General features: G+C 43.0%; 1 protein-coding gene across 2 annotated transcripts in view; it reads left to right on the forward strand.

Annotated features, from left to right (window-relative positions):
* Positions 1-16,258, forward strand: part of CNIH3 (cornichon family AMPA receptor auxiliary protein 3) — a 134,688-nt gene that overhangs the window by 80,689 nt on the left and 37,741 nt on the right. Inside the window, exon 2 of one of the 2 annotated variants that reach the window (XM_089685006.1) lies at positions 8,316-8,384. The exons of the other annotated variant lie outside the window; for it this stretch is intronic. Coding sequence (XP_089541132.1) covers positions 8,316-8,384 — 69 coding nt within the window. The remainder of the gene's footprint in view (positions 1-8,315; positions 8,385-16,258) is intronic. 2 annotated transcript variants of the gene reach the window in all.

The following is a 16,258-nucleotide window of genomic DNA, read 5'->3' on the forward strand; positions in this document are numbered from 1 at the left end:
CGGTATTTAAGGTCATTTTTTGGTGCATCTGTAGCTTGTTTTGTCACACAACAAGCCATTCATCTGCTAATCATGCTTGGGGTATCATCAGGGGCGCATTTGCCAGGATGCAAACAAGGCATTTGCCTAGGGCAGCATTTTTGCCCCCCCCCCCATCAGCAGTGACACGACACACAGGAAGATGTCACTGGGTAGGGAACAAAGTCAAGTGCAATTTTTTTTCTTTTTTTTTGGGGAGGGGGGCACGCATCCAATAATTGGTACTGCCTGACATTTGCCATGTGGAGAGGGGAAGGCAATGAAATGCTTGGAGCTGTGAAGGTCAGTCTATCTCTCTATAGCAGGGGTGGGCACCGCAATGGGTTGGGTGGGTGGCCGATGTTGGTGCGGGGAGTGAGGGGGGGCATCCAATTTTTGTTATTGCCTAGGGCAGCATAAAACCTAAATAAACAAACAAAAAATCACCAATGCCAGGGCGGGGGATGATGCAGGCTGTTCGGTGATGTGCAGTGCAAGTGGCGGAGCTGCTGGACTCGGAGCTGCTGGACTCGGAGGTCTATAGTGGAATACTGAGTGGCAGTGATCTTTGGTCACCCTGGAGGTTGGAGGCTGATTAAAATTCCAGTTTGGATCTCTGAGGCAGTAAGAGAAAGATATTAGTCTTACCTACAATTTGGGATTTCTACCTAAACCTTGAGACTGGAGGCTGATCCGAGGGGATCTTGGATTCCTGAGTCCAAAATTTAAGGTGCTTTATTCACTTATATCTGGTGAGTGCGGTGTGTGATTATAACACAAACGGGTGTGAATACTGGTCAAGGGTCTTGGAACAAGGACTTTATTCTATCCACTATATCTTATCTAATATAATATATTTGGAGTGGGACTATCTCAACAAAATATTATCAGTATTTTTTCTGCACTAATTGAGTTTTTGGGATGTATATATAATATTTGTTTGTGCTGTTTTTATATGTTTTTCTTACAAAACTTAAATACACCACTGGGTATCATTAATTAATGGCATTGCAAGCGTGACCTGTGATTGCAGCACATTTCCACAACACGCGCAGAACGCACATTTCTGTGTGTTTTGTTGTGCGCTTAGGAAATGCGCAGGTGTGAATGCAGCCTACAAGGTGAGTGGCTGCCGCTATTCACATGCACATGATCCGCTGATTTTTGCCTCTGGAATCTGGAGTATGCAAGTCACATCCATGTGAAGGAGACCTTACTGTAACAAATTCTATAGCCAGTGTTGCATCAAGTCATAAGAAATCCTGCAAGAGCACAGCCGGCATGAGAATTCATAGTGTTGCTGAATCTCTCCGGGGTTCCAGTAGTCTGTCTTGTTTGGGAAAAGTCACATATTTGTTATTGTTTCTCTGCAATGTTTTTTAAACATATTTGTATTCCAAAGTCTGAATATTTCAGTAACTATGTAGCGCCTCAGGGAATCCCTGCTGTTTTATAGTAACACGTTATTAAATTTGCCCTGTCAATGCGTATTAATATATTTTCACATGGCAGAATGAAAAGATGAAATTTACAGCTATATCCAATTATTTCTCAATTCTCATCAGTGTTCAGCCACACAAAGATACACCGCGGTGACACATGAAAATTTTCCATTTAAAGTAGAACCTGTCCCAAACTGGATGACATTTAGCTTGCTAAAACACTGTTTATCAGAAACAACTGCCTTTAAAATAAAAAAATAAATTGCGGTTTTGATTCCTTTTCAATCCCTTTTTTGGGGTAGTTAGGAGACAGTTGTCATCCCATAACAGGAAGTGCCTGTACAGGGACTTTCATGGCAGGATTGCCAGGTGTTTTTTTTTTTTTTTTTATGAAAGCTGTAGACTTAGGGCTTGTTCACACCTAGTGTGGTAGGACTGTGTTGAACAGCTATTCTAGCACAGCCCCACTGCAAGAGAAGGCAGAATGCTATGTCTCCTACCTGGCTAGCTCACACTACTAGCTGTGGCATGCAGTACTTTTTTTCAGGACAAAATACTTTAAATTATTTTGAAAGGAATACACTACCAAATTTATTAGCTTTGTTTATATTTTCCTGGAGTTTAAATTACTAAATAACGGGGGGGGGGGGGGTGATAGTACTCAAATGGAATCAGTCTGTTCCCCCCTCTAAGCGCAAATGGATGCAACGCGGGAACAAAATATTATCATATGAAAAGCTTATTTTTTAAGATAGGGGCTGTCCCGAGAAATAAACATTACCTTGAAAAAGTATTCAGACCCCTTGAACTTTTCCATATTTTGTCATGTTACAACCAAAAACATAAATGTATTTTACTGGGATTTTATGTGATAAGTCAACACAAAGTGGCACATAATTGGGAAGTGGAAGGAAATTGATAAATGTTTTTCAAATTTTTTTACAAATAAATATCTGAAAAGTGTGGCATGCATTTGTTTTCAGCCCCCTTTACACCCCTAACTAAAATCTAGTGGAACCAATTGCTTTCAGAAGTCACCTAGTTAGTAAATAGAGTCCACCTGTGTGTGATTTAATCTCAGTATAAATACAGTTGTTCTGTGAAGCCATCAGAGGTTAGAGAATATTAGTGAACAAACAGCATCATGAAGGCCAAGGAACACACCAGACAGATCAGGGATAAAGTTGTGGAGAAGTTTAAAGCAGGGTTAGGTTATAAAAAAAATCCCAAGCTTTGAACATCTCACGGAGCACTGTTCAATCCATCATCTGAAATTGGAAAGAGTATGGCACAACTGCAAACCTACCAAGACATGACAGTCCACCTAAATGGACAGGCAAGGCAAGGAGAGCATTAATCAGAGAAGCAGCCAAGAGGCCCATGGTAACTCTGGAGGAGCTGCAGAGATCCACAGCTCAGGTGGGAGAATCTGTCCACAGGACAACTATTAGTCGTACACTCCACAAATCTGGCCTTTATAGAAGAGTGCCAAGAAGAAAGTCATTGTTGAAAGAAAGCCATAAAAAGTCCAGTTTGCAGTTTGCGAGAAGCCATGTGGGGGAGACAGCAAACGTGGAAGAAGGTGCTCTGGTCATTCTGAACTTTTTGGCCTAAAAGCAAAACACTATGTGTAGCAGAAAACTAATATACCATCCCCACCGTGAAACATGGTGGTGGCAGCATCATGTTGGGGGGGATTCTTTTCTTCAGCAGTAACAGGGAAGCTGGTCAGGGTTGATGGGAAGATGGATGGAGCCAAATACTTAGATCTTAGAAGAAAACTTGTTAGAGTCTGCAAAAGACTTGAGAATGGGGTGGAAGTTCACCTTCCAGCAGGACAACGTCCCTAAACATACAGCCAGAGCTACAGTGGAATGGTTTAGATCAAAGAATATTCATGTGTTAGAATGGCCCAGTCAAAGTCCAGACCTAAATCCAATTGAGAATCTGTGGCAAGACTTGAAAATTGCTGTTCTCAGACGCTCTCCATCCAATCTGACAGAGCTTGAGCTATTTTGCAAAGAAGAATGGGAAAAAATGTCCCTCTCTAGATAAGCAAAGCTGGTAGAGACATTCCCAAAAAGACCTGCAGCTGGAATGTCAGCGAAAGGGGGATCTACAAAGTATTGACTCTGAATACAAATGCACATCACACTTTTCAAATATTTATTTGTAAAACATTTTGAAAACCAGTTATCATTTTCCTTCCACTTCACAATTATGTGCCACTTTGTGTTGGTCTATCACATAAAATCCTAATAAAATACATTTACATTTTTGTTTGTAACATGACAAAATGTGGAAAATTTCAAGGGGTGTGAATACTTTTTCAAGGCATTGTAACAAAGTGTGGATTGCCTGGTGCTCTTCTTCTTTTACTATACCAAATAATTAGGGCCTATTACACGTGCTGTTGGGTCCTGAACCTCTGATTTTGCAGTCTTAACTGTCATATTTTTATTTTTCTACCTACTTTGTTACGTTTAATGAGAATTCAGGAAGATACTTGAACTGAAATGTGTGTTCAGTGCGCTCATGTTGAGCGTTGTGATTATTGTACTATTGTCTGACATCTCCATCAATAGAAAGAGTTAAAACAAAAATATGGGGGGTGCAGATTTTTTCCCTGGTGCAAGAATGCACCTCCAATTACGGCATAGGTCTGCATCCCTTGGTCATGAAATAGTTAAATATGCACCATTTGCATTTAATTGCAGGCTACCTTTAACATGTGAATGTTAGCAGCATGAAGCCAGATTTGTTGACAATCAATGAGGAAATAGAGCAAGAAAATAACGGGGGTTTGGGGCTGGAGAGGCTTGACGCTCTGAGGCATTTCCGCTCTTTTTCTAAGTAGTAAGAAAACTGTTTTATCAATGGTTGAATAAGTAAGGAATAGCTCAGGGTGAAATGTATCATGCCAGCGATACAAGATAAACTGACAAGAACTGATGTCTTCATCTTTGACAGCCCACACAAGGAATTTGTCTTCTTTTGGCTACCTTCTTTTAAGTAAACAGGGAAGTTGAGATTTAAAGCCCAATTGAAGCAGCTAAATACATTCCAGGTGCATCAAAATAAAAGGTGCTCAATGTTTTACAGTTCATTTTCTTTCTAAAGCAACTGCAGCCTGTGAAGAGAAGCCTGTCCCCTGCCAGCAGCTATAAAGTGGGACCCTTGCCCTGTGTGTGTGGAAGCAATGGTCTCATTACAGAGGTTCCCATACATCTCCTGCTGAGTCAGACCTATGGCACCACAATCAACAAAGCTTATGCACTGATTGGAGAGCTCCAGCTCTGATTTGGCACAGCCTAGGCAGTCAGAAACTGGAGCTCAAGGACAGAATTTTTTAATGACCAAAAATTGCAACTTTTTCACAAAATGATAATCCTGCTGCAGGTTGTGACTAGGGATGAGCTGACAGTTTGGACTGAACCCAGGTTGGAACTGACCTTTAGCTGTTCAGGCATTCGGACAAATGCCCTAACTTTAGTCCATTCGTCCCCCTGTTCAGCAGGAATCAAAAAGCATATATAGAAGTGATAATTCTTCCATTTCTATATATGAACCATTGACGTTACAAGGAATTTCTGCCGCTTTGAACCAAAAAGTAGGGACAATGAAGTCACCACTATCCTCTCCCCTTCCCTTATATAGCTCAGGGAGCTGTCATTCAGCTACATGTACCATCAGGATTGGTCATGTGTGCCGGGTTTTCTTTGGTATTGGGTAGTGAGAGAGTGGTGGGAATCGTGATTGACGATGAATTTACAATGAGGGGGATTTTGGGGGATTTTTATATTTTTAATAAAGGAGTTATCAAATGTTTGGGTATCTATATCTAGTTTACATCTTTTTTTCATGAATGAGTAGAGGTGTTACATACCCCATACTCATTCATATGGGGGGGGGGGGGGATCTGAAGGTCCTTCTTCTATTAAAGGAGGTTTCCATATTCTCATAACCCCCCTTCCCACAGACCCCCACAATCACAAGCCTGGTAGGAGTTTGTTTTTCCCCCTTTCCTGGCCAGCCAGACTTCATGCTCAAATTAAGGATCTGATATGGTACATGATATGTTTTTTTACCCTAATGGTCTGGTATTGATTTCCTGGAGGATCTTACACATTTTTTTTGCACAAGATACCACCTCAAAATTCTTATCAGACTCAAGGATCTGGTGTGTATTTTGAGAGGGCACTCTAAGCATTTTTTTTCCATTCTTACTGTGGAATGCGCCACCGCAAGAAAAAAAAAATTCACAGCTTCTTTTAAAGCGGTAGTAAAGTCTATATTAATGCTGTAATGCACCGCATGCTAGTCTATTAAGACAGACGTACCTATAAAGGGGATCCTTTCAGCAGAGTGCTGTCACCACTGTCAGGGATTCCATCTTTGAGGTTAGAACAAGAAGGTGCTTCTAAGTGCAGTATATGAAGAAGAATCTTTAATAATGATGGTTAGAAACACTTACAAACTTGTAGTTAAAACAGGCTCAATAGAATCATCAGAGTACAGAGGCTCAATCCACCATGCAAGAACTCTCTGTGCCAGCCAGCAGCTGCAGTGGGAGCTGAGGATCAGTTGTCCAAGATGGCCGCCGCAACTTCCAGGATCACTGGAACGCACGCAGGAGAGCACACTGTTCAGGAGAGCGCAACCGGAAGTGATGTGGGTTAGGAACGGGCGTGGAACGGTGACACGTTTCAGAGCATTAATAAAGATTCTTCTAGATATACTGCACTTAGAAGCACCTTCTTGTTATTATTTATTATTATTATTATTATTATATAGTATTTATATAGCGCCGATAGTTCGCTTAGCGCTGTACATTACAAAGGGGGACAGAACATGTGACAGAACAACAACAATACAATGCAAAACATGAGGGGATCGAGGGCCCTGCTCTTTCGAGCTTACAATCTAGGAGGGAGGGGATGGTGGCACAGGAGGAGATAGCTATGGGGGATGGGGTGGTAGGAAGAGTGGAGGAGGTTGGCAAGTTAGCAGGGGTTGGGGTAGGCTTCCCTGAAGAGGTGGGTTTTCAGGGTGCGCCTAAAGGAGAGGAGAGTAGGTGATAATCTGATGGGTTGGGGCAGGGAGTTCCAGAGGATGGGTGACACCCTAGAGAAGTCCTGGAGGCGGGCATGGGAGGAGGAGACCAGGGAACTAGAGAGAAGGAGGTCTTGTGAGGAGCGGAGTGTGCGTGCTGGGTGGTACTAGGATATTAGGTCAGTGATGTAGTTCGGGGCAGTATGGTGGACGGCTTTGTACGTCAGTGTTAGGATTTTTAATTTGAACCGTTGCGCAATCGGAAGCCAGTGGAGGGATTGGCAGAGGGGGGTGGCGAAAACGGAAAGGTGAATGAGTCTGGCAGCCGTAATTCAGGATGGACTGAAGCGGGGATAGCCAGCGGCGAGGCAGGCCAGTAAGGAGGGAGTTGCAGTAGTCGAGTCGTGATATGATGAGGGAGTGGATGAGCTATTTAGTGGTTTCTGGGGTTAGGAACGTGCGGATTTTGGCGATGTTGCGGAGGTGGAGTCTGCACAAGCTTGTTCTATCCTCTTCCATATACAGAGTGTGCTTCTATTGCCCAGTGCCTGTTGTCCAGTGTCTCCTCCATTCCCGGCTGACATCTCCCGGTCCACAGCCTCCTCCATTGATGTGCCCTATACATATCCTCTAGGGATTCCATCTTCACCTGGTCTTCCTTACAGGTTTCCTCGCTCCGGCTGTTTGAATGGCTGGGCTTCGATGATGTCATTTCCGCACATGTGCATGGGAGTCACAATCATGGCACAGCACTCTGAAGGGACGGCACTCTCGAGTGTACTGTCCCTTCAGAGCACAATGTACATGTGCCAGTGACGTCACTAGCTGCTACAGATATGAATATCACATTAGGCTTACCTGTAGAAACAAGTCAGAAAAAAAAAATTGCGTAGCATAATTCTTTATTACAGGTACTTATATAGTGCTGTCAATTTACGGAGTACTTTCCATATATATTGTACATTCACATCAGTCCATAACCCTCAAGAGGCGTACAATCTAAGGTCCCTAACTCACATTCATACATGAACATACTAGGGCCAATTTAGACAGGATCCAATTAACCTATCAGCATGTCTTAGGAATGTGGGAGGAAACCTTAGTAGAAGAAACCCACGCAGACAAAGGCAGAACATGCAAACTCCAAGCAGGTGGTGCCGTGGCTGGGATTCAAACCAAGGACCCTAGTACTGCCAGGCAGAAGTACTAATTTAGTCACTGTGCTAAATGGTTAGCACTTCCGTCTAGCAGTACTAGGTTCGTCAAAGTACATGGCAGGCCCTTGGAGGCCTTTTTTTTAAACAAAGAAGCTCAATGACATGTCCTTTGCTGGCTATTTTAAAACTTTTTTCCTTTGCAAATGTCATTGCTGTTGCAGCACATTCTGTGCATCACAGAGACGTGCACCATCACAGGCAGACTTAGAAGCCCCCCATCGGGATTTTATTTAAAGAAATTGGACATTTTTAATGTTTTACTTTAAGCATTTACAAAAATCCCTGCTTCTGGCTGAAAGGATAAAAAAAAGAAATTCTGCATAGTTTTAGGGTTCAGCATCTGAACTTTTTTGAAGTTTGCTGAACCCTGCTCAAACTGAACCCAGGGCTGTTCAGCTCATCACTAGCTCTTACATGTCAGGGATGTATTCACGCAGACATGTAAAGTTACTAAAAGAACTACTTCATAAAAAAGAGAGTGAAATCATTAAACAGAAGCTTTGAGTCCAATAGCCTAACTTTGAAAATGCATTTATATTCTCTGCTTCATGCTGAGACCCTCCTCTCATCTAATCATATTTTACAGATAATTGCCTTTGATGAATTAAGAACAGACTTCAAAAGCCCCATTGACCAGTGTAATCCTGCACACGCGGTAAGTGGCCCCTGTCAATTGCAAGAATATTCTGGCTTGTTGAGTGCTGAGTTTCAATGTTGCTAGTCAGAATATTTGGATTATCTGACGGTCAAGAGCCAGTAATAAAATTATAATTGTATATGTGATCCATGGTGTGTAGCTGATGCCAGTGCCATAGGAAAGGGGCTTGGAAGTTCAAAAAAGAATATGATCCACTAAGCTATTAGGGTGTAATAAAGTTCTTTTATTTGCTCCCTTTTAGTCCGTTAAATATACAGTATATAATTGAAAGTGTTTAATTATATCTCTTCAATAGGTGCAAAAATACCTGTTGATCCTGCCAGAAGCTGTTTTAGGACTACAGAACCCCCCTTTGTTATGTAGCTGAGGAGAGATGGAGATGAGAAGGGGGGAGATGTTCTGTAGTTCTAACACATTTCCTATCCTTAACTAACAACACTGCTTCTGCAGTGCAGTAAGCAAGTGTTGTCACCCTAGCATAGGAAATGTGTCACTGGCAGCATCACCAGGTGAAATTAAAGGGAAAAAAAAGCCTGAAAAAGGACAACTAATGCAGCTACCACATCTAAGGATTCCAGGAGGAGCCGGGAGCCACTGATGCCGCAGGAATGCTGGATCGCGGCTGCACAGTACGATTTTAAAGAGACACTTTTTCCTTATTTATCTTGTAAGTGCAATTCTTGAAATAAATGTTTAATACTGGTTTTACTACATTATGAGAGACCATCCCATGTCTGTTTAAATATATTGGCAGTGGAGGAGGTAGAGATCGGTGGTCTCTTAAAGGGACATACACCAGGTATCATACCTAATGGGGAGAAGATCCATATTGAGAAATCCCAGGAACGTAATTGTGCCCCTTGGGGGTAAAATGCCCATCCAGACCTAATAACGAATGCGTTAGGTCCACTATTAGAGGTGAGCGCATTGGAGGACAGGTAGGAGGACCCACTTGCATGTTTGGTGTGGATTGCTGTGACTACTGAGCACAGAGTGGAGGAAGATATTGTTTAAATAACATCTATTGGGACTATAAATATTGGCATTGGACACTATGGTCTATCGCTTTTTTCATTGCATGTATATACCTAATTGCCAAAAGTATTGGGCCAGCCCTTCAAATCATTGGATTCAGGTGTTCCAATCACCTCCATGGCCACAGGTTATAAAATCAAGCACTTAGGTATGCAGACTACTTCTACAAACATTTGTGAATGGGTCGCTCTCAGGAGCTCAGTAAATTCATGCGTGGTACTGTGATAGGTTGCCACCTGTGCAATAAGTCCATCCATGAAATTTCCTTGTTACTAAATATTCCACAGTTAACTGTTAGTGGTATTATAACAAAGTAGAAGCAACTGGAAACAATAGCAACTCAGCCGCAAAGTGGTAGACCACGTAAAATGATTGGGGTCAGGTGTACAGTGCGCAGAAGTCGTCAAATGTCTGCAATCAATAGCTAAAGACCTCCAAACTTCATCTGGCATTCAGATTAGCACAACAACAGTGCGTCGAGAGCTTCATGGAATAAGTTTCCATGGCTGAGCAGCTGCATCCAAGCCTTACATCACCAAGTGCAATGCAAAGATTTGGATGCAGTGGTGTAAAGCACGCCGCCACTGGAGTCTAGAGCAGTGGAGTGACGAATCACGCTTCTCTGTCTGGCAATCCGATGGATGTGTCTGGGTTTTTTGGATGCCAGAAGAACAGTACTTGCCTGACTGCATTGTGCCAAGTGTAAAGTTTGCTGGAGGAGGGATTATAGTGTGGGGTTGCTTTTCAGGGGTTGGGCTTGCCCTCCTAGTTCCAGTGAAGGGAACTCTTAAAAACTGTAGCTGCTAAGTACACACTTACCTGTCCCAGAGTCCAGCGATATTCTCACCCACGCTGTCCCTTCTCCCCTTCTCTCCTCCACGTTTCTGGCATCTAAACTGTGGGCACCAGGCTGTAACAGCTTGTGGCTTCACAGCCTGGTGCCTACTGAGCATGCGCGAGTCACGCTGCGCCTCCTAATTGGTCCGGCAGACTTTTGGGATCTGTGAAAGTTCCCAGGAAACTGCGGGTGGGAGGAGGGGGCCGAACTGAGATGGAAGTGGGAGCGGGTACCTGTCAAAAACAGGTATCAGCTCATCCCTCCCCCTAAAAAGGTGCCAAATATGGCAGTGGAGGGGGGGAGGAGGCAAATAAGCGGAGCTTCCGCTTTTCAGTGGAACTTCGCTTTAAGGCATCAGCATGCCAAGACATTTTGGACAATTTTCTGCTCCCAACTTTGTAGGAGCAGTTTGGGGATGGCCCCTTCCTGTTCCAACATGACTGCGCTCCAGTGCACAAAGCAAGGTCCATAAAGACATGGATGAGCGAGTTTGGGATAGAGGAACTTGACTGGCCTGCAGAGTCCTGACCGACAGAACACCTTTGGGATGAATTAGAGCGGAGACTGCGAGCCAAGCCTTCTCATCTGACATCAATGCCTGACCTCAAAAATGCACTTCTGGAAGAATGGTGAAACATTCCCATAGACACCCTCCTAAACCTTGTGGACGGCCTTCCCAGAAGAGTTGAAGCTGTTATTGCTGCAAAGGGCGGGGCCAACTCAGTATTGAACCCTACGGACTAAGACTGAAATGCCATTAAAGTTCATGTGCGTGTAAAGGCAGGCCGACCAATACTTTTGGCAATATAGTGTATGTATTGATTATTCAACACTGAGTCTAACACAAAATTGAGTTTTTTTAGGGAGCACTGCATGACACATATCTACAGTAAATGCTGTCTACGTGCCAGGAAGCAGCAGGCCTCTAACTCCCTCTTCAACACAGCAACGAATAAAGAATGTCCATTCAAGTTTGGATAAATAGAACCCAAGCTTTATTCTAAATTATAGTAATGTAAGAATTTCAGTTATGGATATTTTTACATAGTTACATAGGTCCACCTTGGACCAATGTAAGTATGTAGGTGCCATACCTGTGGAATCCTTGTGAAAGCTGAAAATCACTGTAGTAGGCAGCCCTACTACAGTGATAGTCACTAGTTTCTAGGTCCTGTGCCAAGCAGCTGCCCAGTTGTTTATTCAGCAGATGAGGACACCCGCATGGCATGGGCACCAATCAGAGAATGCCTTGCATTTTCTCATTTAATGCAAAGCATTACCGATTTATTAAGGTGGAGAGACGGGCATTGATGTCAAAATCTCTGCCTCCTCCAGTCAGAGAATGCTTTGCATTGCAAATAAATTAACATCCTACGCATGGCGACATATGATTGTGACAGGTTAGATCCCAGCTGCTCACTCCCCCCACCACACTCCCCAGCTCCACCCAAGGGACTATGATCAATAGGCTAGTTGACTAGAACCCAAGTGTAAGCACCTAGCCTTAGGACCCTAACACCCTGTAATACAGTATATACACTGCTCAAAAAAATTAAAGGAACAATTCTTAATCAGAGTATAGCATCAAGTCAATGAAACTCCTGGGATATTGATCTGGTCAGTTAAGTAGCAGAGGGGGTTGTTAATCAATTTTAGCTGTTTTAATGTTAATGAAATTAACAACAGATGCACTAGACTGGCAACATGGAGACGATCCCCAAAACAGGAATGGTTTTAAATGTAGAGGTCACTGAAATTTTTTTCCCTACTCATCTTTTCTGACGGTTTTATACTAGTGTTGGATTTGACTAGGATCAGTGCACCCTGTGCTTTTCACAGATGTGAGCAGGTTCAACCTGAGCACATGTGACAGAAGTGAAAAGGTCTGGAGAAGCCATGTAGAATGTTATGCTGCCTGTAACATCATTCAGCATGACACATTTTGGTGGTGGGCCAGTGATGGTCTGGGGAGGCATATCCATGGAGGGACGCACAGACCTCTACAGGCTAGACAATTACACCCTGACTTCCATTAGGTATCAGGATGAAATCCTTGGACCCATTGTCAGACCCTACGCTGGTGCAGTGGGTCCTGGGTTCCTCCTGGTGCACAATAATGCCCAGCCTCATGTGGAGAGAGTATGCAGGCAGTTCCTGGAGGATGAAGGAACTGATACCATTGAATGGCCCCCAATAGAACACCTCTGGGATATCATGTTTCAGTCCATACGATGATGCCAGGTTGCACCTCCAGACTGTCCAGGAGCTCAGTGATGCCCTGGTCCAGATCTGGGAGGAAATACTCCAGGACACGTCATCTCATTAGGAGCACGCCCCAACATTGTCAGGCATGCATACAAGCACGCGGGGGCCATATGAACTGCTGAGTACCATTTTGAGTTGCTGCAAGGAAATTTCAGCAAAATGGACTAGCCTGCTGCATCATTTTTTCACTTTGATGTTTGGGGTGTCTTTGAATTCAAGCCACTGTAGGTTGATAATTTTCATTTCCATCAAATGATGGGGCATCCTTATGTTCCTAACACATTACCCAGTCCATATCAGTATAGATATCCAGCATATGTATCCATTGAGGAGACCTTACTATTTTTTTACAGCTATCAAAGGTGGCATTCCTTCTCACATAGAAGAGATTTCCTCTCATTTCTCATGACTCTAGGACAGGAAATAGGGGAAATCTCCAACACAGTGGTAAAAGTTTGACAGACGTTCAAACCTTTTCACACTCTATCCAAAATAAAAAAAAAATATTTGGCTAAAGTTCAAAGCAAAAACATTTTCATATGGGATTTCTTCTTAATCCAATAATTTTAGGCAAATACAGGATTACAATTATAAGAATGGGAAGAAACAATATACTGTGCCAGTATACAGGAACTAGTATAGAAGTACAGCAACCATCCCAGGACATACGGCTAGTATCTCCATGACTCCAGGGCCAGCAATACAAGCTTGAATATCCTTCTGCCTTAGTGAGGATGCTTCACAGGGTTCCCTAAAAATATGGCTCCCTTCCTAAAACATGAATGGTAAGGTTCACTGGTGTTTTTGGCACTCTTGGTGCCCTGGTGAAAGGAAAGTGTCGGCATGGGGGTCTATATACAACCCATCTGTTCTCATGGGAGGGAAATGGAATGCATAGGAATCCCCTATGCTAGTACCTACCCCAAAAAAAAACAGCTTTAGTTGTGTGAGTACAAATTGCATTTGCTTAACCACCTGCTCTGGGGATATAGCTTTTTATTGGGTAAGATCTTTGGGCAATTTTTCAGTGTTGCGATCCTGTGAGCAATCATGGCCATCATAGACAATGTTCCAGATCAGTTGCATAGTGAGTAGTGATATAGTTTTCTTCCCCCTAATTTTCAAATGGAGAACTGCGATTAGCTACACCTAGGCGCTCATTGTAGCATAGAAAATGATCCAAGAAACAATCACTCCCCCACCACCGTTTCTTTAAAGAGCTGCTCTAAGCTGTTGATCACCTGTCAAAGACAATCGCTTGATTGCACAGTCCGATTGTCCATGTAGCTCTGTCTTTACAGAATACATTTACAGCATTCCCTAAATTATGACGACAGTTTTCTTCCGGCTAGGGAGTATATTACAACTCGTTCACTTTAATTTGTATTCTTTGTGCTAGACTGTGATCTCATTATTTCCTGGTGTAGATTTGGAGGTTTGATATGGTTGCTTTCAAATTGCTACAATAAATCTCTGTTTTCCTCAATCTGCAAGAGAGCCCCATCATGTATTACTGTGAACAGGAATCTCAATAATTACCCAGCACTGACATTTATTATACAGAACTTGTTACTGTTGTTTAAGGGAGAAAGGTCCCTCCACACAGTCAAGAAATAATGTTTGTCAGTCTATTATGTGTGTCAAAAAGATAGCAAAAGTGACAAGATAAAGCAGTGACCGGCCCCTAAGGAGGTGAAAGTAATATATGAAAGCAGTCTATTTATTTCCCCCATGTTTTTATACTGTTCTATACTGTATTTTAAACTTTATTTAATAAGGTATTGAAACATTTTTAGATTATTGATGTGTCCTAGAGGTGGTATGACCGTGAAAAATGGAGTTCAGTACATTGTTAGGCCCTTTTGACACTAGAATGTGGTGCAGGAAACCGACTTTCTGTGCGTGTTTCCTGCACCATATTTAAAGTGCACTGCCCTTGCATGTCTGCACAGGGTGTCAGTGTAATGTTACCGACACCCCAAAAGCAAGTCGCAAATGCAGTGTGTTTGCCTGCACCAGACCACAGGATACAAAAGTACAATGCGATCCAGTTGTAGTGCATTTCCAAAAGTAGTTCATGCACTACTTTTGGTGCAGTGTAATTTCAACCCATTCAAAATGATATCGCACTGCACAGAATTGCACAGGAGAGAGAGAGAAAGTTTCAGCCACATGTCCTGTCCATGCTGCTAAATCCTGGGCCAGAAGAAACTATTACAGTTGTGTCCAAAATTATTCAACCCCCAATGCTGTAAAGGGGTTTAGGGACTATAGTGTACATTTGGAATTGTATTCAGAATCAAATCCTACAAGGACGTTGTAACTACCCAAATGCAACTAAAATGACATCAATTGTTTATGTAATACAGTAGTAAATGGTTCTTATGTGGTTTCTTCATTGCCACAATTATTCAACCCCTTAAAGACTACCACTCTGAAGAACAGAGGTTCATACAGGTGCTTTCCATCAGGTATTGAAAACACCTGTGGATGTCACCGAGCAGCAATCAAGCATAATAAGCACCAATTAGGCAGCTTTAAAATGACTGTGATACTCAGCTCCTTCTAGACATTTACTGGTGTGGTTACAAACATGGTGAAGGCAAGAGAATGGTCCAGGAAGACAAGAGAAGAGGTGATTTCTCTTCACAGGAAGGGCAATGGCTATAAGAAGATTGCAAAGATGTTAAACATACCAAGAGACACCTTAGGAAGCATCATTCGCAAATTCAAGGCAAAGGGCACTGTTGAAACGCTACCTGGTCGTGGCAGAAAGAAGATGCTGACTTCGACTGCTGTGCGCTACCTGAAGCGTAGAGTGGAGAGAAGTCCCCGTGTGACTGCTGAGGAACTGAGAAAAGATTTGTCAGATGTGGGTACAGAAGTTTCAGCCCAGACAATAAGACGCACACTGCGTAATGAAGGCCTCCGTGCCAGAACTCCCAGGCGTACCCCCTTGCTGTCTCCAAAGAATAAGAAGAGTCGACTGCAGTATGCCAAAAGCCATGTGGACAAACCACAAAAGTTGTGGGATAGTGTTCTGTGGACTGATGAAACAAAATTAGAACTGTTTGGGCCCATGGATCAACGCTATGTTTGGAGGAGGAAGAACAAGGCCTATGATGAAAAGAACACCTTGCCTACTGTGAAGCATGGTGGAGGGTCAATCATGCTTTGGGGCTGTTTTGCTTCTGCAGGTACAGGGAAGCTTCAGCGTGTGCAAGGTACCATGAATTCTCTTCAGTACCAGGAGATATTGGATGGAAACGTGATGCAGTCCGTCACACACCTGAGGCTTGGGAGACGTTGGACCTTTCAACAGGACAATGATCCCAAGCATACCTCCAAGTCCACTAGAGCATGGTTGCAGAGGAAAGGCTGGAACATTTTGGAGTGGCCATCGCAGTCACCAGACTTAAATCCGATTGAGAACCTCTGGTGGGACTTAAAGAAAGCAGTTGCAGTGCGCAAGCCTAAGAATGTGACTGAACTGGAGGCCTTTGCCCATGAAGAATGGGCGAAGATACCCGTAGATCGCTGCAAGACACTTGTGTCAAGCTATGCTTCACGTTTAAAAGCTGTTATAACTGTAAAAGGATGCTGTACTAAGTACTAAGATTGAATGTCACTTGGGGGTTGAATAAAACTGATAATGCTGTGAGCACAGAAAAGACATTTGTGGTTATTTCATTATAACTGTTATGTTATATTTGTCTGACCTACAAGTGCCTCT

The sequence above is a fragment of the Staurois parvus genome, unplaced genomic scaffold (genome assembly GCF_062004578.1).
Source record: "Staurois parvus isolate SC_StPar_1 unplaced genomic scaffold, SC_StPar_1.0 ptg000362l, whole genome shotgun sequence".
Lineage (NCBI taxonomy): Eukaryota > Metazoa > Chordata > Amphibia > Anura > Ranidae > Staurois > Staurois parvus.